The 26,079-nt window shown below is 36.7% G+C and overlaps 1 protein-coding gene across 3 annotated transcripts in view; it reads left to right on the top strand.

Annotated features, from left to right (window-relative positions):
- The window catches only part of LOC149005032 (RNA helicase family protein), a 128,816-nt gene that overhangs the window by 74,402 nt on the left and 28,335 nt on the right, over positions 1-26,079 (top strand). For all 3 annotated transcript variants that reach the window (XM_089167626.1, XM_089167625.1, XM_089167627.1), the window contains exons 16-20: positions 7,365-7,529; positions 14,178-14,267; positions 14,432-14,503; positions 22,834-22,932; positions 23,044-23,130. In XM_089167626.1, the coding sequence (XP_089023752.1) occupies positions 7,365-7,529; positions 14,178-14,267; positions 14,432-14,503; positions 22,834-22,932; positions 23,044-23,130 (513 nt within the window). The remainder of the gene's footprint in view (positions 1-7,364; positions 7,530-14,177; positions 14,268-14,431; positions 14,504-22,833; positions 22,933-23,043; positions 23,131-26,079) is intronic.

Raw genomic sequence — 26,079 nt, 5'->3', positions numbered from 1 at the left:
CAACATAGAGAAATATAACCTTAACCCAATACTGTAGGCATCTTTGATCAAGGACCCCGCGGGGGGGGGGGGGGGAGGGAAACACTAATAAACTGCTAAAAGTAAATTCCTAATTTAAGAACTGGAATGGTAGATAGTAGTGGGAATGGAGGGGGGAGAGAAGACTATTGATGAAGGTAACTTACTTGCATTGAAATATTATAATAACGAGAGCAATTGATCGATTTGAAATTCAACCGACCCTAACAACTAGATCTGGACTGAACTAAATCTAAAATTACTAGAGCTAGTTAAAACTACATTTGCATAAACAGAAGGGAGCAAACTACTAGAAACAACTAATTACATTACATGTAAGTTGAAAGCCTAAACATTGAAATTAAAAATTGAAGTCCACAAAGCATGCAAAGGAAGAGCAAACCTAAACCAAAAAACTAAGGAGAAGGGAATTTGTAACCTAAGTTTTGGAGGAGAGTGGTATTTCTAAGGGTTGGTGAAGGGAATGCAAATATGAAAATAATAATATTATAAAGGAATATTAATTCAAAGAGGAAAAAAATAAAAATCTATTAGAAAGTTGACACATGTGAAAGGGGAATGAGAGAGGCTAATTAAGTAAAGACTGAGTGAAATAAAGGAACCAAAGAAAAAAAAATGCCACCTAGATTCCTTGGACAAAAGAGGGCTAAGAAAAGAGAGAGAGAGAGAAGGTGAGAATAAAAAATAATATATCTATTTAAGGAAGTGGATTTGTGTGAGGTAAGATAGAGATGTGGGAAAGATTAAGAGAGCGTAAATATGAAAAGAGAGAGAAATGCGAGTTAGAGAAAAAATGGAAAAAAAAATAATAATCTAAGTAGAAAGTGGCAAGAGAGAAAGAATGGAAATAAATAAAATAAAACAATTATGATACAATAAAACAAAATAAAATACCACAAAATCTTGGGATAATATGGAAGAATAAGGAGACTGACTCATATAAGTAAAAGGAATCTCAATCTCCACTACTTGATTTTTTTATTTTTCAAAAAAATAAAATTCTAATTAATCTCAACCATTGATCATAATTGCCCTCTTTGGAATGATTGATTTGGCCCAAGCTTGCATTTTGATTCACTTATAGCCCACCATACTTAGAATTGGGCCCTATTTGCAATTGAGAATTTACATTGGACCTCTTTATGTGTAAGATTGCGTGTATCGTACCCAAAAATCTTGAATATCTCAGAAACTTAAAAAATCCTAAAAGCTGCAAATATGTCAGAAAACCCAAGGTAGCTCTATTCTAAGTGGGTAAAATGCATGCTTTATGCCATATATTTCACTCTCATGAGTTGTCCATCTCAAGAGCTGTATGCCACTGCATCTATCTTAACATCTTCTCTGAATGTGCAACATATGCAATGTATGGAAAATTTGAGACCATCATGGCGTAGATCGAGTTATGGTATCTCACATATAATGATTTGACATACTTTTTTCAAAACAAATTAATATGGAAATTAATTTTTAATTAATTTTTAAAACCAGAAACATTAAAAAATGTGTTGGGAATACTACAAAGGAAAACTTAATAGCATGGATTCATAGGTCATGCTCCTAAACTAAACATATTGATCTCAAGAGCATTGATGGGTCAACTATCAAAAAATTGAAATTTAGGGAATAACACACAATATCTAACTTCAAATGATCTTTGATCCACCTTAATCTAGCAAGATACATGTATGATTAAAAGTAATGGAGGGTTTTGAGTGAAAATATACATGTTTTGGAGTAAAAAAAGGGGTGAGTAGGTGAAACCCTCAGAACTATAGAGGCCATTGAAATTGAGTTTTGCGTAACTCACAGATTCAAAACTTAGTATTTTAAGTGCTGGCTTCAACTGAAATGGTTGAAACCCCCGAAACTTCGATTGAATTTGAAATGAGTTGAAACTTGTTACTTTTTTCTTCAATACCAGTTTCTTCTTAGTTAGATCTTGGCAAAGTTTTGTGAGACCTAATATGGATATCTCGGGTTTAGCCTTAGTTTTGGATAGACTTGAAACTGAAATATGTGTTCTCTCATATTAAGTTTTTATCGTTGGGTTTCAACTTGAGGTTTCATTTTGGTCGAGCTTGAAATCAATACAACTATTCGGTCATTTTCAACTAAAACCATGGAATAAACGAAGTTTCAGTCGAAATGCCTGCATTTGCAAAAAATGAGACAAAACTGCTAGGATTTTGTCCCAGTACAAAGTTTATATCGAAATTTCGTAGGTTTTGTCGCTCCAACTTGTTTTTTCTTGGTTTTTGTTTATTTCTATCCCATTTTCACCTAATTTTCACAACAACTTTGCCTTTCAACACCTATTTTTCTCCTCTATTGCCTTCAAACACCTCTTAAGCCACAATAGCGATACCTAATAGTTCCAAACTTCCCATTTTTATATTGTTGTTTTGTTCATTCCTTGAATGATCTTGTATTGCTTTGAAATTAATATATGTCTAGTCTAGGACTATGATTATGATTGTGTGTTAAACTTATTTTTTGATTATTCTACTATTTTTTTTTATTTTAAAAAGTATTTTCAGTATTTTATGTATACATGATATATGGGTTTGAACTTAATGTATTTGAGACACCATCACTTGATCTAGTTGGTCATTGTATATTGTTGACTTCTTATATATATGGTTTTCAAGGCATGCCTAGGTAGTAAGATGGTTTTTCAACTGCCTTATTTGCCACTGCTTTCTTTGTACGCAGTTTTTAAGCCGCTTTTTCACCTAATTGCTACCACTTTGTCATATTGTGCGCCTTATTGTTGCCTAGACGCCAAGGCGGTCGTTTTTTTTTACATTTTGTACGTAGTATTTTTTTTCTTCTTTATTTTCTTTTAAATCAAATTTTATTCTACAAGGCCGTGTACGAATTTAGTAGTCTGAATGCTTTTTTTTTTTTGGATGAATGTGATTCATGAATGTTTGTTTAGTTTATAATAGAAACTTATCAGTTTAAATGTAGTTGTATTGAAAAAATTTAACCCAACCGTTTTATCGCCTAATCGCCTAGGCAGAGCCCTAACTACTTTGGTCTCCTTGCCGCCTTGATAGCCATGGTTGTATATGTAACCATTTTGTTTGACAATTCATGTATGTTGATGATTCTATGCTTGTATGCAATACAATTTTTACTAGTCAGAACCAGTCATTTGTTAATATACTTGAATGATAACTTTTCAACAGTTTTTTTTGGCAAAATACTATTTCTATATTGTTTATTATGCTTTAAATAGATAAGAGGCAAGAAATCAAATGAAATGGAGGTCATACAAGGCCCAAAACCTAATGTCGAAATTTCAAAAAAAGTACCAAATTTCGATAGAAATTTCAGTTGAAATATGGAGATTTCGGTTCTTGCCTAAATTTCAACCGAAATTTGCACCATGACTGAAACCTTCAGCCATATTTGAGACAAGACTTAAAGTATGCATTTCTTTGGCCTTGGTGTAATGCTTATGGTTGGTTAATTGCATAGTTGTAGACATTTAGGCTATATTGGCATGCGAGGGGGCGGGGGGTGCCAAAAAAATCAAGGCGACACTTAATAGTTCACTTAGCCACAAGGAGGCACCTTGGTGTCTAGGCAATGCTGAAGCGCCTAGACACCTATGCCTTGACAGCTATGTTCCAGTGTGACCTAATGGGTTTGAGTCTGGAAATAGCCTTAATGTGAAAGCAAGTTTAGGGCTGCATACTTTATGACCCTCCTAGAATCCACAATGATAGGAGCCTTGTGCACTAGGTGTGCCCTTTGATCATCAGCATGGTAGAAGATCTCGATACCATGAAAAACCAAGATCTCGACCATCTTGGCGAGATCTCGGTCGAGATATGCCATTTTTTGGGCGTCAACTTGATAACCCATCTCGGGTTTTAGGGTCCTAGTTGGGCTAAAATTTGGTATTTAGCCTATTTAAGGCCTTTTGAACACACTAATGACCTTGGATTTGTGAGAAAACAGCTCTAAGTATGATTTCTAAGTTTACCCATAGTGTGAAACTGAAATGTTGTAGGATTAGAGAATGCAAGGTTATATAACATGTAATATAAAACCATTAAGGCATATAAATGAAAATCAAGTGTATCAAATACATCAACTAACTTAAATGTCATTAAGATTCCATCCATATGAGTATTACAATCTTGACTTTCGAGAATAAAATGATAAAGTATACAACCGTTAGAAGTTCTATATAAGTTATTAACGCATAAGTTCATAAGATAAGTAGAGGATGATTGAGCTTCCTTTGATGTCGTAGATGTGCTAAGAGTAGTTGCAAGTGAAACTTTGGCTGAAATCCACAAAAAATGGGGCAAAAATTGCAAGATCTAGGGCGAGATATGTCGAGATCTCGAGTGAGATATCCCATTTCACGAGATCTCCCACCATGATCATCAGATCTATCCTCCAAAGTGATGCATCCCAAGGTCTCCTTTGATCATACTTGTGTCCAGCTCAATGCTCAAATAGCTTTCATATAACTTATAATGTATTGGGGCAACTTTAACTCAGCTTTAGTATGGTCATTCTTACTTTATTCTCCCTAATCAATTGATCCTAACATCTCATCTTTGCTGCTGGGTTTATCTACTTGAAATTTCATAGCTGCTCATTCCACTTCATATATCATAGCCGGTTGTGCAACTGTCATATGGACTTCCTTCAAGCTTTAGGAATACGTTAATCACCCAACATTCTGCACATACCTCTTCAATTCATCTATTTGACATTGAATCTTTGTGAAACATCGTTGTATTTCACTTTTTTTTATTGGCGTCTCATCTAGCAAACCAATCATCAGCAAATCACACTCCATGACGTACATGTCCTTCTAGGACAGACGTTGTTTACAAAAATGGAATAATTATTATTTCATGTATTTAAAGATATTCTTCAAAATTAAGGAAAAAGCCTCTACTTGAAAATTGTGAAAAAATATTTAATTCCAAAGTGGTAATTAGTCAGCGGCTCAGCGCTTTCAGTTAAAGAACAAAAGGTTAGATTTCCCGGCCTTAGTTGAAAACTTCAAGTTTTAATGTTGGGTTTTTCTCAAATCTGAAAATTCCATTAACTTTAATATGTTTAAGTATTGTTAAAAGCCGAAAGAGTGGTGAAAAAATTGTTTAATCTAAAAAACTATTTCCATTTAGAGCGATTTGACAACATTTGTGCGCACCAAATAAAGTTTGACCGGGACATAACCCTTCAGTATGAATCATATTTATGCAATCTTTATTTGTTAGGAAGCTGGTTTTGTTCTTGACTTAATTCATGTAAAAGAAAAATTAAATCAGTCATTTCCATAGTCACCCCCACAAAATTCAATTTTAGCAATAATTTCCATCTGAAACTTTATTCAAAATCAATACATGTTAAGAGAGAGAACAAGAATTTTGTGCCCAATGGAATCTAAGAGTCAAAAGGTAAGAGCACTCAACTGAATATTTCATGGCAGCCAGCAGAGCCAAATGTGTTGCAATTCAAGTTTGTGTTTTACATTTCTCTTAATGGATCTTCTTCATGGGTGAGTTACATATAAAATCATCCATTTTAATGAGCTGCTTGATTATCCATGAAGTTTGAGTATTTGAAGAATTAATAAATGAAGCCATAGTATTTAAGATGGGAAAAAAATAAAATTGGAGACCCGTACCATTTGCCTCCCTACCCAGTCCCTCTTTAAGTCTTTATCAGTTGGTCTATCACCCTCCCCTTCTGCATTTTCTGCCCTGAGCCAGAAGACACTATCTTTTCTTTGCCTACCCCTTCTCCAAACACATTTGGGTCCTTGCCTCGTGCTGCTGCCCACAAGCCTTTGAGACTGAGTGCTGCTAGATCACCTCCACCTTCTGTGGCTCCATGATGGCTAGCATGGTGGGGAAGTTGCTGTTTGGTGTGTGTATTTCACACATCTGGTTGGAGCACTATCTCCGCAGATGGTCTACCAATTCTAGATCTGCTCACTAGATTTAAAAGCCATCTGTAGGGACTGGGGATGTCTGTTGCAAGCTCTCTTTTCTTGTGCCTAAACTTTTGTTAGACTTCCTCAAGAACGGACTCGTTGTTACTTGGGGTCTTGATTCTTCTTTATTGACCCCTCCTAGGGATTTCTAATCTAGGTTGATCCCCTCCCCCCAGGGGGCGTATTCTTCCCTTTTGGGCTGTTTGGGCAAATTCAGTTGTGCGCTCACCCATTGGTAGCTGTATCCCCGAATCGACGGGCACCCAAGTTCAATCCACAAACAATTTCACTCAACATCCAAAGGAGAGAGAAACCACAATGTCTCTCTTGTGATGAACACCGTCTCATTTCAGTTAAGATTTGGAGGGGAACATTTTCCTTCACAGATATTAGCCAAAACCTAGTCCCAAAGCCAAAAAGGTCTATGGATGTGCTCAGTACAAAATTCTTACCTGTTGGGTGAACCAAGAGTTCTAGGATCGTTGAGCCTGCAGTGGCACCTTGATTGTGATCCAAGTGAAGATAAAATTGAGTGGATCTGGACATACCGTTGTAAAAAAAAAAAATAATAATAAATAAATAAAAAAAAGATTAAACCCCTAGTTTTCTGTGTCAGACATGTAGGAACGGTTTCTTTTTTGAAAATTAAAATGACAACCGTGAAAGCTTATTACTCAAAAGATGAAAAGGGAGAGATTGAGAGCAGAGAGAAGATATGTTCAGACCAAGAAAGAGTAGGCCTTCCCAGCCAAGAACCTCTGTACAGTGCTCAGTCCTCTGAATTGGCTTCTCCAACCATTGAAATGATCGAACCTCTGTTGAGACATGGTATCTCATGTTAGAGTGAAAGACAACCCTGCCCTCATGGACTGAAGCGAAATCCATGTTCCTCTGCCATTTTGCTTAGCAATGTTTCTCAAATGGTATTTCTGTACGAGGGCTCAAAATGGGTCAAGTTTTGAGTTCATGCCAGGAACTACTTGAATTTGAGGTGTTTCTTTTCCGAAAAAGATGAGAAAATGCCAGAAATGTGGAGATATAGTGTCATCACATGGTGACATGCATACGTTGTCCCATAGATTTGTAACAATTAAATATGCTAATTTTTATTGGAGATATATCTTCTTCGTAATTTCTGTTTAAATTATTCTTGCTTATTAGAAACTGATGATGCTTTTAAAAGCAGTAGTCAATGTTCTTATTGCCCATGATAAATGGCTGAAAGACACTTTTGTGTTATTAGCCGATTTGTTATCCTTAAATTCATTTTATTCTTAAGATGGTGTTTGTGCATCAGCTTTGAAATGAGCTTCAGTTCCATGTAGTCGATTGACTTGTTTTTATTTTACAGTTAAAGGCCTTGGGCATAGATAATATTTTAGGCTTTGATTGGCCAGCAAGTCCATCGCCAGAAGCAATGATTAGAGCACTGGAAGTTCTATATGCACTCGGGATCCTTGATGATGATGCAAAGCTTACTTCGCCCACTGGATTTCAAGTGGCTGAGTTTCCATTAGTATGTCCATTGCTTTCTTTTCCTTTTTATCTTTGTGACATTGTCCATAAGTCCATAAGGTCATTAGCAGTTTTATGATATTGTTGTAAGCAACATCAGTGTTATTTCTGAAAATATACTCTAGGACATCTCTTTGACTTGCTATAATAAACATTTGGATAGAATCATGTTAAAGATCTAGTTTTGGAAGGGTCAAGGTTCATTTCCATTGTCAAACGCGTTTAATTTCCTGTATAATGCTTATAACTCTACAGAATGAGGCATTTGGACAGATAAACAGTCTTTACAATGTGAATAATGACTAATGATCAAGACATCAAGTAGTGATGAAATTAAATATGGAAATACTGGTTTCCCACTTCTTACAGGTTAATTAGTGTGCATTTGTAACTGCAATTGTTGTTTGGGATAACTATCCACCATAGGTAAATAAAGGGCAGCTTGGAATAAACAGGAACATTTAGATCAGGTGAGTAGTTTCCCCGTCATCTAGAGCCATAAATGATGCGTATTGAATGATGAATCTGCAAGTGATGGGCTAACTTATGGGTTGTAGGGAAAACATCTGGATTTAATGGAAGATATAAGAGCAACATATATAAGCTAGATAGAATTTCAGGTTCTTATGGTCAGGCTTATAATACATGAACAACAACAACAACAACAACAAGAACAAGCCTTATCCCAACTAAATGGGGTTGGCTACATGGATCCAAGGAAGAAAATTCGGCCGAAACAGGAATTTCGACCTTGCAAAAGGCCGAAATTTCGATGTTTCAGTTGAAATTTCAGTCGAAACTGGACACTTTTTTCTGGAAATTGGAACTTCAATTTTGGGCCTCATTTGGACTCAAAATGATTTGGATTCTTGCATATTACCTATTTCAAGCATAATAAACACAATGGAACTAGTATTTTGCCAAAAAAAAAAAGCAATTGAAAATTTATCATTCAAGTATACTAACAAATGACTGGTTCCGACAAGTGCAAATTGTATTGCATATAGATATAGAATCATCAGCATACATGAATTGTTTGGTAGAATGGTTACATATACAACAAGTCAACAAAATAAAATGATCGACTAGATCAAGTGATGGTGTCTCACATATATTAAGTTGAAGCCTATATATCATATATACATAAAATAAAAAGTACATAACTTTAGAAAATAATTATTAAAATTAGAAAATGAAAAAATGGTAGCAAATAATAAAAAGATAAGTTTAACAAAACGCAATCCTAGATCATAGTCCTAGCCTAAACATATATTAATTTTAAGGTAATACAAGATCATTTAAGGCATGAACAAAACAAAAATAAAAAAAGGGGAAGTTTGAAACTGTTGGGTATGGCTTATGCTTCACATTCTATTGTTGCCGGAGTTTCCTTTGTAGCTGTTGTGGTTTAGGAGCTGTTTTGAGGCAAAAAAATGAGCAAAATAGATGCTTGAAGGCAAAGAAGTTGTGGAAATTATGTGAAAATTGGATAAAAATAAACAAAAACTAAGGAAAAACAATTTGGAATGCTGAAATGGTCGAAATGGTCAAAATGGTCAAAATTTCGGGTCCAAACCTCTGAAATGGTCGAAATCTCCAAAATTTCAGTCGAAATTTGACACTTTTCCGAAATAATTGGAATTTTGTTTCGTTTTTGAAAAATGCAAACATTTCGACCGAAATTTCAATCGGTCGATTTTCTTCTATGTGTGGATCCTTGTGTTCAATCCCAAAAAAAATGGGGATGGCTACATGGATTTTTGCCTTCCAATCTGCTTTATTTGGTGTCATATAGATATAAAACCTAAGCTATGCATTTCCTTTCTCACCAATTTTCTTAAGGTTATCTTATGTCTGTCCCTAGCTCTTCTAATTCCTTCAGTTTGGATTAAATCACTTCTTCGTACAGGAGCATTTACAAGTCATCTCTAATATGAATATTCCTTACATTACCTAGCTGTTTTAATTCCTTCAATCTGGATAGAATCACTTCTCCATACAAGAGCATTTACATGCCAGCTCGAATATGAATATTCCTTACACTATCTTTCCTAGCTTTGGCACTCATCTGTCTTGGCATCCCAATTTTTGCTACACTAAGTTTATCTATATGATGCCTTTTACTAGCCCAATACTCTACGCCATACATTGCAGCTGGTTGTGTGATGGTTCTATAGAATTTTCCTTAGTGCTTTACAGGAATACATCAATCACACAAGACTCCAAAAACACCTCTCCTCTTAATCAACCCTATTTAAATTCTTTAGGAGACATCATCCTCTATATCGCCTTCTTTATTTATGATTGAGCCAAAGAACCCAAAATAATCATATGTTGTGGAATCTCCTTCTCATCAAGTTGTTCCACCTCATCACCCATTTGATCAAGATTGAAGTTTCACACTAGATATTCTGTCTTTGTTCTACATAATTTAAAGCATTTTTCAAAGTTGCTCTCCATGATTCCAACTTAGTAGTAATCGCCACATGTGTCTTATCTACCAAAAGAATACCATCAATAAAAAGCATACACTAAGGAACCTCACCTGAAATATCTTTGGCTAAATCATCCATTATGATTGCAAATAAATATGGGCTTTTGTAGCTCATCTTTATTAGGAAATTTACTACCTTGTCCCCTTGTTTATACACTTTTCACTAGACCATTATAGGTATCTTTAACTATGTCCACATATTACTCACAATATTTATTTTCTCTATTACTTGTCAAATTAAAACTCTAGGGACTCTATCATAAGTTGTCTTTTCCTAGGTCAATAAAGACTATATATCATTTTTACGCTATCTATACCTTTCCATTAGGTCTCCTAATAAGGTATATAGGTTCCGTTATAGATCTTCCCTGCATAAAACCAAATTGCTAGTGTTTTCACATCTAAACAATTAAATGCACACTGTGGGGTTCAAACCTCTAACCTTTCTCCAATCAATTCAAATTTCAATAATTTGAACTACATTAACAAAATATTTAATTATTTACCCCACCCCCAAAACAAAAACAAAAAAAAAAAAATATTGGCAGGGATTCATCATTTACTTAATATTGCCCTTCTATTTTACTTGGGAGTTCTAGCTTGACTAGGACTCTTCAAAAACTTACCCAAAATGAACCAAATTCAAGAACAAAAATAGACAGAATCCTACTAGCATATTGGATCCAACCAACCCCTAAGTTGACTCAACTAAAGCAAGCAAAATTACCAAAATACCACTAGTTTCCCATAGGGTGTAGGGCCCTAGGCCTTGTTTTGGCCCTTAGAGAGGTCCTAAAGGCATTTTTGGGGGCTGAATTTGAAATGAAAGACATGGGGAACACATATTTTCTAGGCATTGAACTGGCATATTCGGCTAATTGTGTCTCTCTTTCTTAGAGGAAATATATACAATATCCATTAACCGAGACAAGTAGGTTGGGATGCAGGCCAACTGAAACTCCTATTGAGAACTCACTTGAAGGATAAAGAAGGGAAACCGTGGACAAGACTAACTATCAGAGATTAGTTGGGAAGCTGATTTATTTGTCTCATACTAGACCTGGCATCACTTTTTCTGTTAGTTTAGTGAGTCAAGTACCTGAATGATCCTTACTCCACACATCCGGAATCCCGGATGCAGTCTACCGGATCCTAAGATATCTTAAGGCAGCCTCAGGAAAAAGGATTCCGATTTCTCCTCATGGAGACTTGAACATTAAGGCATATACAGATGTGAATTGGGCAGGATGCTTGTATGATAGGAAGTCTACCTCTAGGTACAACACCTATGTGGGAGAAAACTTGGTGGCTTGGAGACGTGAAAAACAGGTAGTGGTCACTAGGTCTAATGCCAAAGCAGAAGTTGGAGCAATGGCACTGGGTATTTGTGAAGTGTTGTGGTTAAAGGGGCTACTTCAAGATCTGAATGCAGAGTCAAAAGCTCTCATACTATTGTTTTCAGATAGTAGATGGACAATCAACATAGTCCATAGTCCAGTTCAGCATGATAGGACCAAGCATGTAAAGATTCATAGGCACTTCATTAAGGAGAAAATTGAATTTGGACTGATACACATTTCTTTTGTCTAGTTTGACAACCAGAAGGCTGATATATTCACTAAGAGTCTTGAATACTAAATTGTTTGGCAACATTGCTAGCGAGTTGAGCATGATAAGTATCTATGCACCAAGTTGAGGGTGAATGTTGTAATTCTAAGAACAGAGGGTAGAGTTGTCTCTAGGATATTATTTGTAATAATCCCACATAGGGAATTTCCTATTCTTTTGTACTCCTCTTATTATAGATAAAGGCTGACTGTTTCTTTGACACAACTCAGAAGTTCTTGGACCATTCAATAATGTGATCTTCCTCACATCCACGATTCTGGAGGGAAAATAATTCATTTATCTTGATCTCCTTATGAACAATTTCAATTTGTGTATTTCTGATTAGAATAAGTTATTGGGGGCTCCACATTTTCTGTTGGACTGTTGATCAATTCTGTTGCTTCAATCTTGGTCATCTCATCTCTTGGAGATTATCGAATGGGAATACATCGGCTATTGGATTTTCTAGCTTCTCTTGTAGGATACACTGAAATTTCTTTTTCAATTTAGATCTCTCTTGAGGTATAAGTTCTCTCAGTTTCCCTCAAACCACTTTTGTAGCCTTTTTATGTAGTTTCTGCCAGGTGTGTTTTTGTTTTCCAATCAAATGTCAATTTAATTACATGATAGATCTTGGTCACGTCATCTCTTGAAGATCATCAAATACATCAGCTATCTGATTTTCTAGCTTCTCGTAGGATATGCTGAAATTTATTTTTCAATTTAAATCTTTCTCTAGGTATAATTTCTCTCTGTTTACCTCAACCACTTTTGTAGCCTTTTTGGTAGTTTCTGCCTAGTGTGTTTTTGTTTTCCAACAAAATGTCAAAAAATCACATGATTGACAGATTGCTTATCCATGTTCAGGATTATGGTCTGACACCTAATTATGCGGATAGAATGAGAAGTGATTGGGGTAGACATGGCTTTCCACTTGTGACTTATAGGGAAGTGACCGTCTGCACCACTGTTTTATTGTATTTGGAGTTGTAAAAGATCAAGAAATGGACTCAAACCCCAGACCTCTTTGTTAGATTTTGGCTTCCTCTCCTTTGATGTTAAAAGAAGACTTTCTTTTTTGCAAATGTAGGTACTGACTTCCCCCAGAAATAGGAGCATTCTAGCATCCTGAGGGATCTCCCTGTCTCCCCTCTGGTGTTTCTTGCCTTCCCTGTTTGAGGTTGAGCTTCTTGTTCTTGTTCCCTCCCTTTGGAGTATGCAGCTGTTTCTTCTGTCTGGCTCTATAATATTTTTTTCATTTCCCCCCCCCCCCCCCCCAAAAAAAAAAAAAAAAAAAAAAAAACAAAAAACAAAAGAAAATTGCAGATTGAATGATGTTGAAATTGCTCTTTCTTTAGCACGTTTGGTAGGCAACCTGTGATCCTCCTTAAATCGCCAAAAGCAAGAGATTTGGCATGTTAACATGAGAAACTGCATCCCACAATTTAAATTATGAACTTGAAGTTATTTTCAATTAAACTGAGGTCTAATTTTTTTATTTTTTTGGGGGTGAATAAATAAAATTTTACCAAGAAACTGAAAAGAAAACAATATTCAAGACCGTGCCCTTCATAAAGGGGGGCAATAGCATTTAGAGAAAAGAAGGGGAGAGGCCCCAAGAAGCAACAAGAATACTAAGAATACTATTTATAGGGGTGATGGCACTGGCAGATGAAGAGGGAGCCACCTCAAGCTTAGCTCTGAATTCAAAGATGAAGTCCCAGATCTGATGGAAAGACCTGGACTATGGGAGGGTCCACCAGCTTATTTGTTGTATAGAGATTTGTCAATTGAGGTCTATTTAGTTCTTGACTTGATTGTAGATATTTTGCACCTTGAACATTTCAGAATAAGTTCCACAAGAGAGGACCTTGATGTAGTTCTTTCTGATATGGTAACTTTGTATGTCCATTTTACTTGAGAAATACTTTTCAAATAGCATTCTAAATTAAAGGTAAGGTCATTGCAAGACAAATAAATGAAAGGCTAGAATGTGACAGACCACATAGCTGGAAGAAAGAAAGAAAAAATAATAAAAAATCACTTTGGGCAAATCTTGTTAGACTAGATTCAAGAAGTTGTTCTTTTGTGGAACTCTTGGTCCAAGGATGTTTAAACAGTAAATTAAGGAACTGATATCATGGTGTTGAAAAGACATTTTGCCAGTAAATCCTGTTTTCCTACTTTCAAATACAATCCAAATTGTTCCAAATAGGTATTCACTAAATAATATGCATGGGTTTGTCTGAAAGATGCTATGTCAACTGTGTACCAAGTAATGTCTAAGTATTATTTATTCCCATTTGTTATATACATGAATTTTAAGTGAACTTTGTATTCAAACTATGTTATTTTCTCCTTTTACTTGCAACCAGTCTATTTTTTGATACATCATTTCTTTGATATTTCCTTGCAATTTTTGTTGTAGTATATGTGCTTAAGCATCTGATGCTTGATTAATGCATGGTTAATTTCTAGTTGTTTACTGATGTACAGTCCTTCGAAAAATTAAATTTCATTTATATTTCTATACTGAATTATTTTTAGGATCCGATGATCTCAAAAATGATTTTATCTGCAAACCAACTGGGTTGTTCCGAAGAAATCATCACCATGGCAGCAATTCTGTCCGTTCAGGTGGAGTGCTGCATGTTACATATTTCATCAAATTTTATATCATATGATCAAAGTTATGGATTCCTTGCCTTGTTATTCTAAAATTGCTTTCTTATTGATCAAACTACTTGAATCTGTTAACTTTGTTGGGATGACGCTGATATTTTTGGTTGCCCTTTTCACAGTCTATCTGGGTTTCTATTAGGGGAGCACAGAAAGAGTTGGACGATGTGAAGCTGCGATTTGCTGCTGCTGAGGTTTTTCATCTTAAAACCCTGCTGATCTGTCTCAATGACTCAAATAAAAAAAAAAAAAAAAAAAAATGTACCTTATCTCAGTTTAAATATTATTTGAGAGTTGTATGGATGGTTTCAATATTGGGAGTACATAGGTGTTTCTGGAGATGATAACTTGCCACTTAGTCTTTTGGGGTTTTGTCATGGTTTAAAGTTGTTAGAAATCATGCTCTTAAGAATCTAAACAGTAGCTGATCGATGAAGATAATAGAAGAAGAAGAAGAAGATCCAGCAGCAGGAGCCTGCGATTCTAGATAGAACTCCTAGAATCGCAGGCTGTCTTATTTATAGATTGCAAATTCCAAAGTACAACTTAAGAGACAAGCATTCTTATCCTCTAAAAAAGGAAATGAAAATATGACTCATGGACAGAATAAACTAATCCAAAATCTATCCAAAATAGAAAGAAACAAAAAAGGAAAGTATGAAATTACAAAGAAACTGGAAAATAGAAACTATGCAATCTAACTCTTCCAAACTTTGTGCACCAATGATTCTTCTCCAAGAAAGGAAACAAAGCAACTCAAACACACACCAAGCCAACTATCCTAAGGCAGGTATCCTTAGACCTTGTGCACTAAGCCTGTGTAACTCTCAACACTCCCCCTCAAGTTGAAGCATACAAGTCTCCCATGCCTAGCTTGCAGCAGATATATTGAAAACTAGGTTTGAACAAAGTGAACAAGTCAGCTAGCTGACTAGCTGAACCACAAAGGGAATCTCGATCTTGACCGCATCACGAAAAAAATGACAATCCACCTTTATATGCTTCGTCCTCTCATGGAACATTGGGTTGCTAGCAATATAAGTAGCAGCCTGATTATAAGAGAACAAATTCATAGGGGTAGAGATTGAAAACCCCATCTCCTCCAACAAGGAATGAAACCACATCAACTCGGTAGCTGTGTGGATTATACTCTACTTCAGGCTAGATAGGCAATGGTGGACTGCTTCTCCTCCAAGTCACAAGATTCCTACCAAAGAAGGTACAATAACCTGTAGTAGACATGCGATCTGCTACAGATTCTACCCAATTTGCATCAGAAAAGGCAACCAAATCCATTCTCTGATTTGGTCGATAAATAAGCCTTTTACTAGGACCACTATTGAGATACCAAAGTATTCTCATCATTGCATCCCAATGGGCCTTTCTAGGAGACTCCATAAATTGACTTAACACAACTACATAATAAGAAATATTAGGACGTGTAACTGTGATATAAATAAGCTTCCCAACAAGACTTTTGTAGCCATGAAAATCATCTATCAAGTCACCTCATTGAGCCCCAACTTTAACTGAGGATCCATGGGAATGTTAGTAACTTTAATGGCAAGCATTCTAGTTTTTGTCAAAAGATCCAAAACATATTTTCTGTGACAAACTACTTTCTTACTACGAATTACCTCAATTCCTAAGAAATATTGTAGGTTTCCTAGGTCTGGAAATATCTCTGTAAGTGTGCCTTGACTGTATTGATGGCCCCAACATCACTGCTTGAAAGAATAATATTATCAATGTAAACTGCCATAATGATTACATTACCATCCCGTCGTCTAACAAAGATAAATGGTTAGAATAACACTGGACATATCCAAAAAACTCCAAAATCTTATTAAATATCTCAAACCAAGCCTGTAAAGACTGTTTGAGTCCATAAATTGCTTTACATAGCTTACAAAGAGTGGCACTGTCCTCCCACGAGCAACATACCCTGGAGGTTGCTTCATATGAACTTCTTCATTGAGATCACGATAAACATTTGTGATATTGAGCTGAAAAACAGGCCAGTCATAATTCACAGCTAAAGAAATCAACATATAGATTAAATTGAGTCTAGCCATAAGAGAAAAAGTCTCAAAATAGTTTTCACCATATGATTGTGTATAACCCTTGGCCGAACCTTGAGCCTTGAGCCTTGAGCCTTGAGCCTTGAGCCTTGAGCCATTCAACAATACCATCAGAATGATACTTAACTGTATACACTCACTAATAACGGACTACATCTTTTCTAGGGGGTAAGCTTACCAAAGACCATGTATGACAAGACCATAAAGCATCCATTTCCACATCCATGGTGGCTTTCCAACCAAGAATTTTAAGGGCCTCAATAAGATGGGTCGGAACATGAATGGAAGATAGGGAAACTGTAAGAAGACGGAAGTTAGGGGATAGATGAGAAATAAACACATAATTGGATACATGATAAACAATGTTATAGCGTAAAGTGCAAGTACAAGTACCTTTCCTCAAAGCAATTGGTAAGTCATCTGAAGGAGTAGGGCCTCCACTAGAAGAATCCACTGGTGGAGATAGTGAAGATGGAACAGTTGGAGGACTTGCATCAACCTCCACTGGAGAAGAAATGTTAGTATCAACAGCAAGGAAAAATTTTCGATCAAAACAGGAATTTCGACCATTCCGGTCGAAATTTGTAATTCTTTTATGAAAGTTTGATGAAAATTCGAACTTCAATTTTAGGCCTCATATGGACTCAAAATGATTTAGATTCTTGCATACTACCTCTTTCAAGCATAATAAACACTATAGAACTACTAGTTTACCGAAAAAATCATTGAAAAGGTAACATTCAAGTATATAGTATATATAAGAAGAAGCAAGAATGTTACTAATTACAAGTTTACTCTATTCCATGTCTCGCTCTTCCATTTGCACCCCATACAAATGAAAATAGAAGTCCTATGATGTTTGCCCCATATAGTTGTCGACGTGGTCGGCAACTGCAACTCTGTACGTGGCCTCATCCACATGCCTAATATTTCCTGATGGTGGGAAGTTTTGAATCTTCGAATAATGAATTGGCTCAACGGCATATGGAAAGGCTGGTGGTGGCTGTGGTATAGAGTGGAAGATCTTCTTAACGATTGAAGGAACACCCTGGTTGTCAGCTAAGGCAGGGACACCATAAGGTCCATACTGACAATAAGGTTCTAGTGGCTCACTCCGATAGGTGACCATGTGAGGGACACCATAACATTGTATGTTACATGTTGTATAACATTGCATTCTCTAATCCTACTACATTTCGGTTTCACACTATGGGTAGACTTAGAAATCATACATAGGGTTGTTTCTAACAAATCCAAGGCCACCAACGTGTTCAAAAGGCCTTAAATAAGCTAAATACCAAGTTTCAACCCAATTGGGACCCTAAAACCCACCAAGATGGGCTACCGAGTTGATGCAAAAAAATTGTATTTCTCGACCGAGATCTCTCTTTTTCAAGGTGGCGAGATCTTTCTCGAGAGTGAGATCTTCTACCATGGCTGCAATATAAAGTCCCATCTAATTTGGATGATGTTGAGGACTTTCTTCTTGCCATGTGGGTAGACCTGAGCAACTTGTTGCTTCATCCTATCTACTGCAGCCCATATGTGTGGTAGAGTAGGTCTTCTTTGCTGATATAACATCCTCTACACATGCACCATAGGCTCAAGCATCTTTACCACTATTCTCACATTATGCCAGAAACTCTCATCGTGTATGGTCAACTGTGCTTTCCTTCCTCCTACAGATGAAGAACCCTCCCAGTTAAACCACTGCTCTGATGCAAACATGCTCCTAAGACCAATCTTCCTACTCTTAAAACTCTGCAGTGCTATCCAATTGTAGTAAATCTGGTTATGTCTGGCCTCATTAAGTCACTTTGACACTTGTCCCTCATCATCTTTAATGCATTAATGTGGTTATAGATGAAGGTGCTAACTTATCGGGCATGCTTCACAGTCTTCTTCACAAGCTTGACCTTTCCGATGTCCTTTAGCATTAAGTCAATGTAGTGAGCAACCCATGTAATCCAAAAGAGCTTATATTTGTCCATCCATCAAGGCATCAATACAAAGTTATAAAGTGTACATATAATGTAAATATGTGTATTTAAAAACGAAAATTAGTACTAGAAGTAGAAGCATGTTTTGATACCTGGGGTTCCCCTACATCTTCGACCTAGATTTCTTGTAGTTGGAGCCATTATCAGTCACAATTTGGATCACATTCTCCTCTCCAACCTCCTTCACCACTTGCTTTAATAATTTATAAATGTATTTTGCATTCTTTTTCTCACTGAATGCATCTACTGACTTGAGGAACACTGTCCTGCCATCACAATTCAACATGAAATTGATGATTGACTGTCTAGTGGGACCAGTCCAACCATCAACCATCACAGTCACTCTCTAATAAGCCCACATGGGCTTTAATCTAGTAATATACTCATTTAATGCCTCCTTATGCTTAGGCAAATAGACATTATATATCTCATATGGAGTGGGTCCCTGTACACCACTCCTAGCCTTGCCTATCTCTTCAATTATATCCTATAGTAGGGCCCTTAGGCTATATGTGCTAGAATACTATGGTAATAAGCCCATTTGGAGAAAGCCATCCCACTTTCTCCTTCACACCCTCATAAGTGCTTCAACTTTATTTGCTTTTGCTTAGGCCTCCTAAATAGGGCCAGATCACTGCGAAGAATCTCCAGATCCGGATCTGTAGGATGTGTTGATGAAGCTCGACCCCTTGTTAGGGCACGTGAGATAGGAACCTCTTGCCTCACACTCTTAACTCCTCTTCATATGGACTTGGGAGCTGCCTATGCCTCCCATACCTACTGGCTCTCTAGAGGACCCATAACCCATAGACCTCTTCTGCCTCCTCATTTCATCAATTTCGGTTGAATTTTTTTCTATGTCAACAGGAGGGACTATACTATCCAATGTACGCTCTGCCAACTTACGCTTCCGCTGATAAACCTATAGTGGGGCATTGTCGTTTCAAGGAACTAAAGATGGAATGGGAGTAACATCATTCAGAATAAGGTTTTCGTTAAACAAAGGTGGACTAGAATAAATACGAGGTATCCTCAAAAAAGGTCACTTCAGCACTCAAACTATTTTTGATGAATAGGTTCATAGCATCGAAAACCTTTTTGGGTACAAGAGTACCTAAGAAAAATGCATGTAACAGATTGGGAGAAAGTTTATCCATAGTATGGGGTTTGTGAACAAAACAAACACAGCCAAAAGCTTGGGTGGCACCAAACATGGGTCTCTGCTCAGAAAAACAATTGAAAAAGGAGATTTGTTAGAAAGCAAAACCATAGGCATTCGGTTAATCAAATGACAAGCAGTCGAAAGAGCATCACACTAGTAACTCTTGGTACATTCATGTGAATTAAGAAGCTTGTAAAACCTTCAAGAGGTGACGATTCTTGCGTTCAACCATTCCATTTTGTTGAGGAGTGAATGAACAAGTGGTTGGATGAATCATCCCTAGAGAATTACAAATGTTAGATATATAATTTTGCACTTATTTTAAAGCATTATTAGATCTAAAAATTTTAACAGGAAGAGAAAATTGAGTCTTTATTTCATGAATAAAATTTTTGAATATAGGTAAGAACTCACTCCGATCCTTTCAAAGATACAACCGTGTAAAATAAAAAAAATAAAAAATCTAGAAAAGTGACGGAATACCGAAAACCATGCTTATACTAACTTTGCCAGACCTCAATTATCTGAATGAATTAGAGAAAACAAAGACTCACTGCAAGGGACAGAGGGTGGATGATAGGTGGCACGATGATGCTTTCCTAACTCACATGCCTTGCAATTTAACCTAGAGACAAACTTAAAATACGGAAACAAAATTTTTAACCTAGCCAAGGAAAGGTGGCCTAAAAGGCAGGTCATTGGAGAATATCTACGCCTTCATCAGAGAGAGCCGTAATTGGGGCAGCATAGTCTAAGTAGTAGAGTCCATTCCATTCACACCCTCCATCCATCGTCTTCCTCGTGTGAAGATCTTGAAAAACTCACCAATTATGAGGAAAGGTCATAGATTAGTTCAAGGCTTTAATTAACTGGCTAATAGATAATAAATTAAAAAGAATGTTAGCGACATGAAGTACAGATGACAAAGTAAGGGAAGATGTGGGAAAAATACTAAATAAGGATGACTTACCAATCATGTGGGAAGAAGCCCCTAAATCAATGATCTATAAGGTGGATATAGAAGTAAGAAGTGTTGTGTTTCCTATATAAGAGAGAGTCGTAGCAGAAGTACCAATGGATGTGGAAGTAACGGTTTCAATATTTTGCAGATGGTGAGGGATTTGGCTTACATCATCTTGTAGAGTCTTGGATAGTTCCCCAGAAGAAGATCTAGAAACATTTTTGTTGGTTGTTACTCTTTTAGTACCACCATCAGATACGACATGACTGGCAAGTTGCTTGACCCATTCTAGTTTTTCATGTTAAGCCCAACAAGCTTCTACCAAGTGTCCACCACAGTGAATACATAGGCGAGATTCCTTATCCAACTATTGGACCCCACGACCACCAGATACTAACTCCCCCTGAACGACTACCACGACCCTTTCCACAGGTAGTAGTAATGGCAGAACTTTCTCCTTTAGAACTATTTCCAGGCAATGCAATCCGTCAAAGCCTAGAATATGCTTCACTGAGATTAGGGACATGCTTACCAGCGAACAAATGTCCTTTGATAGCTTTCAGTTAGGGTTCAATCCGGCAAGAAACTTAGACACAAAAAATTCATTCCACGGCGCCTTAAGCTTCTTTGTGGTCTATATTTGTAGTGAGGGGCTGAAAAACATTCAACTTCTCCATTATGCCCTTGAAACAATTGTAATAATCCTACAAAGATTTGTCAGGCTGCGGAAACTGAATTTTTTTTTCATAAATGCTATAAAAATGTCATATTTTTAGCTTGGGAATAGGCCTCCTGCAAATCATCCCATATTCCCTTTGCAGTCTTGTGGAACATAGCATTGGCTGCTATGTCATGCATGGTTGTCAAAGTGTCTGCCTAGGCGGCGGTTTTTCAACCACCTTGTTTTGAACTGCTTAATTGACGCCCAATCTACAAAGGAACTCGAAGGCCCAAAGTGATAGAACCTATTATGCAGTGTAGAATCGAATTGGTAACTACAAAACCGAAAAAATAGAGAATAGATCTGTAGAGTGCAGAAACAAAGGATTAAAAAGATCCGGTCAAGTTCTGGGATAATTAAGGAGTAAAAGGTAGGGAAGATCAGTTTAGATGAACATCTGATCTAACATTAAATTAAGTGCAGCAGTAGGTGGCTATGCACCAATGAAAACTAGAGTAGAAAAGGAACTTCAGAAGAAAGCAAGGGAGACAGCACTGTGTAGATTAAAAGTGTTTTGATGCCATCTTAGAAATCAAGCTCTTAAGAATCTAAATAGTAGCTGAATTGATGAAGAGCACAGAGAAGAAGAAGAAGAAAAGAGGAGAAGAACCAGCAGCAGGAGCCTACGATTCTGGATAGAATTCCTAGAATCGCAGGCTTTCTTATTTATAGATTTCAAAGTCCAAAGCACAACATGAGAGACAAGCATTCTTGTCCTCTAAAAAGGAAAATAAAAAATACAACTCATGGACAGAATATATTAACCCAGAATCTGCCCAAAATAGAAAGAACCAAACAGGGAAGTATGAAATTAGAAAGAGACTGGAAAATAGAAACTATGCATTCTAACTCTTCCAAACCTTGTGCACCAAGGATTCTTCTCCAGGAAAGGAAATAAAGCAACTCAACACACACCAAGCCAGCTGTCCTAAGGCTTGCACACCAAGGCAACAACCTTAGACCTTGTGCACTAAGCTTGCTCAAGTCTCAACAAAAGTATTGTTGCATTCTTTTGGGGCATTATCCATTATCTAAGGGCAATGATATCAGTACCGTTGGGTGACCTGATGCTCATTCCAGGTTAGCGTATAAATTTGCACTATTATGTTATTCTGAAAATTTGAATTCTCTTTATTAGAAGATTAAACACATATTATCATATTTGTAATGTGCTTAATTTAAGTCACTGGATATTTAAGGATGATGGCAAAACTGTTTCCTTTAGTTTAAAGAAACAACAGAAAATTCTGTTTAAGTTTATCAAGAGTGCCAGATATATGGCATTGAAAAGCAATTACATCTGAAAGTGGTACTTCTCGTAAAGGTAAAATACAGTTTTATTTTTTATTCTCAGATCCTATTGGAGTTGGGGGTTTACCCCTAGTTGACCAGTTAGAATTCAGTAAACATTTGCCACTAAAAGTTCATATTGATAAGTTAGTTGTAGACCAATTTATATACCTAAACACCAAGAAATAAGAGAGGAAAGATTTTTATTTCTCCTAGATCTCAGATGGATAGTCAGCATCTTTCTCTTTTCTTCTTTCTTTCTGATATATGTGTTCTTTTTAATCCCTTTCCCTGATATATGATATGCAGGGTGATCTTGTGACATACCTGAATGTATATAAAGGGTTTGTTCAGTCTGGTAAATCTTCTCAGTGGTGTCATAAAAACTTAATTAATTATCAAGCAATGGTAAGTTTTATGTCGTAAAAAAATTCTAGAAGCAATTGTGATCTGCTCTGCTGTCAAGGATCATCTATGATACTCTATGTGGTGCTAATGTTAGAAGCAATATCAATGCAGAAGAAGGTTATTGAAATTAGAGAGCAACTTCGCAGGACAGCGCAAAGGCTAGGTATATTGTCAAAATCATGTGATCGAGACACAGAGGTAATATATTTCTTCCCCTTCTGTAGCCTGTTAGAATAGTTACTTCATTGCTTTACTGTTTCAGTTCTAGTCATGGGTAGTTCAGCTGTCCTCTAATTTCTTGTTTTCCTAGTGTGTTACTTAAGGCATTTGTTAAAAGAGTTGGAAATCCTGACGTGTGTCGGAAAGGCACCGCATGAGCTTTATTTATACTTAAAACTTACCAAATACATAAAATATTAAATCTTCCCAGTGTGGGTATCTGCAAATCTAATCCCAATGAGGAAGGAACAAAAAATGGAAAGTGAACTAAAGTCAATCCAAATCAACCAAATCACCCAAATCTCCCATAATCCATTCTGTCTTTCAACACTCTATCATGCCCAACTTTCCATTGATACTACTGAACACCTTGGTACTCAAGCTGTTTGTAAGCACATCAGCCCACTGATTGTTTGAGGTAACAAAGTGATACGAATCAACCTAGCCTCAAGTTTCTCTTTGATGAAATGCTTGTCAATCTCCACATGCATTGTGAACTATGCTGACTACTAACTGAGTACAGATGCATAGGAACCTCTGATTCTGACCCAATTTCCTAAAGCAGCCTTTTAGCCATAGTACCTAACAAATGCCCTAAACTCGCTTTGGCACTGGACCTCGCAACGACAACCTGTTTTTGCTTCTCGAATTCACCAGGGTACCCCCTACATACACAATGTCGTATGCTAGATCTCTTATCATCTGGACACCCTACCCAATTTGCATCTTTATATGTCTTATTCTTCAACTGTCCATGAGCTAATAAAATCAGAATCCTCATTCTCTAGGAAAGGCTAATACCTTAACTTCTCTGTAGAATCTCAATTCTAAGAAAATATTGCAAATTCCCCAAGTCCATCTAAAATCGAGTGCCAAGAGTTTTCGTTACTTCCTCAATACATGTAGTATCATTTCCAGAAACAATTGTCATCGACATACACAATTAGTAACACAATTCCAAACTCTTTCTTGCGTACAAAGAGTGATCCATATAGCACTGGGAAAATCCCACTTCTGATAATATGGAATTGAACTTTTCAAACTAAGATATTGGGGACTGTTTCAGTTCATAAATTGACTTATGAAGTCTACATACTTTAGTAGAATCCTCCCCTCCCATCCCCCCCCCCCCTTTCCCCCTTCCCTAGCAACATACCCAGGAGGTTGCTCCATATATACCTCTTTAGCCAAATCTCCATATAGAAAGGCAGTTTTTACATCTAACTGATGGAGAGGCCATCCAAGTTAGCCGCAATGACAATAAAATATGCACTATATTCAAACGGGCTACTGGAGAGATTTAAAAACAATCTACACCATAAGTCTGGGTATACCCTTTTGCAACCAACTATGCTTTAAGGCACTCCATAGGACCATTAAAATTATATTTAATCACAAATACCCACCAACATCTAACTAGATCCTTACCTTGAGGTAGACTCACAAGAGTCCAAGTATTTCTAGAATGTAAATTCTCAATTTCAGATTTCATCATAGCTTTCTAACACAAATCAGAGAGAGCCTGAGAGTATGTAGATGGAATAGTAATAGAAGACAAGGATATTGTAAGGCTACACTAATGAGTAGGCAAGTAAGAGGTAGTGACATAATGAAATAGGACGGACACAATTTGACCTTGCAGAACAAGAACGCTTACCTTTCCTCAAAACAATGGGAAGCTCATCAAGATTATGAGACACTAGAGGAGGTCCATAGAAGAAATGATATTGATGGTTGTACCATTTGATTGTTTTTGTTTCTTTTGCCAATGAAGACTTGCAATGGTGGAAATTGGACTTGCACCTTGTCCGGACTTGGAAATATAAAGGTTCATCTAGGCCTTTAGAGGGAAGCTCAAAACATTCAGATGTTTCCTTAGGCACCCCAACCGTTCGGGGGTCTTAGTTGAAAACGACACAACCACAGGTAAAGAAGGGTCAAACTTGTCGTCTTAAGTCAGTTGGTTAGGATCATAATATACAGTATCATCAAAGATTAGCTGTGACAAATTGATGCTTGGTTATAGGATCAAAAACTTTGCATCCTTTTTTAAATCGAGGACAACCTAGAAAAATACACTTATGAGCCTTGACCGAAAACTTATCTTTTGGTTGAAGCAAAACATGTGCATAACACTCACAACCAAAGACTCTAGTGAGATGGAAAATAGGGGTGACTCTAGATAAACAACTCAAAACGGATCCCATTTTGCAAGATGAAGATGGCATTTGATTTATCAAAGTATATGTTGTAAGTACACAACATCACACGAATATTGTTTGGGAACATTCATATGGAGCATAAAAGACCTTGCTTCTTCTAACTAATGCCTATGTTTCCGTATGGCCACACCATTTTGTTGAGGTATGTATGAACAATTCGATTGATGAAGAATTCCTTTAGTAGAACATAAGTCAGAAATCGCATTTTGCATATACTCTAAGACATTATCAGTATTAAAAATCTTGACAGAGGTATTGAATTGAGTAGAAACTTCAGCAAAAAAATCTGTAATATTTTTAAAACTTCACTCCAATTCTTTATTTGAAATAACCAGGTAAGACTGGAAAAGTGATCCACAAAAGTAGTAAAATACTAAAAACCAAACCAATTGGGAATGCGACAAGGCCCCGAACATTGGAATGAACTAAAGAAAACAAACTTAATTCTAGGTTCAATCCTAGTAGGAAATTTGTCCTACGATGTTTACCTAACTCATATGCTTCACAATTTATTGAGTAACATTTTTTCAATCAGGTACTAACAACCCAAGCCCACTAGGAGAAAGGTGTCCCAAACAATAGCGCCAGTCCAACGGAGAGACACTGTAGAGTTTTACAGTAAAAGTATCAAAATTGGTTAGAAGTACAATCCATCTTTTCCAATTGCCACACCAATCCTCATTTTTGTTGAAGATCCTAAAATTCA

This window comes from Hakea prostrata, chromosome 9, assembly GCF_041222555.1.
Source record: "Hakea prostrata isolate BN-2017 chromosome 9, UWA_Hpros_2, whole genome shotgun sequence".
Classification (NCBI taxonomy): domain Eukaryota; kingdom Viridiplantae; phylum Streptophyta; class Magnoliopsida; order Proteales; family Proteaceae; genus Hakea; species Hakea prostrata.
Note: the sequence above shows the minus strand (reverse complement) of the source record. Positions and strands in the feature narration are given on the sequence as shown.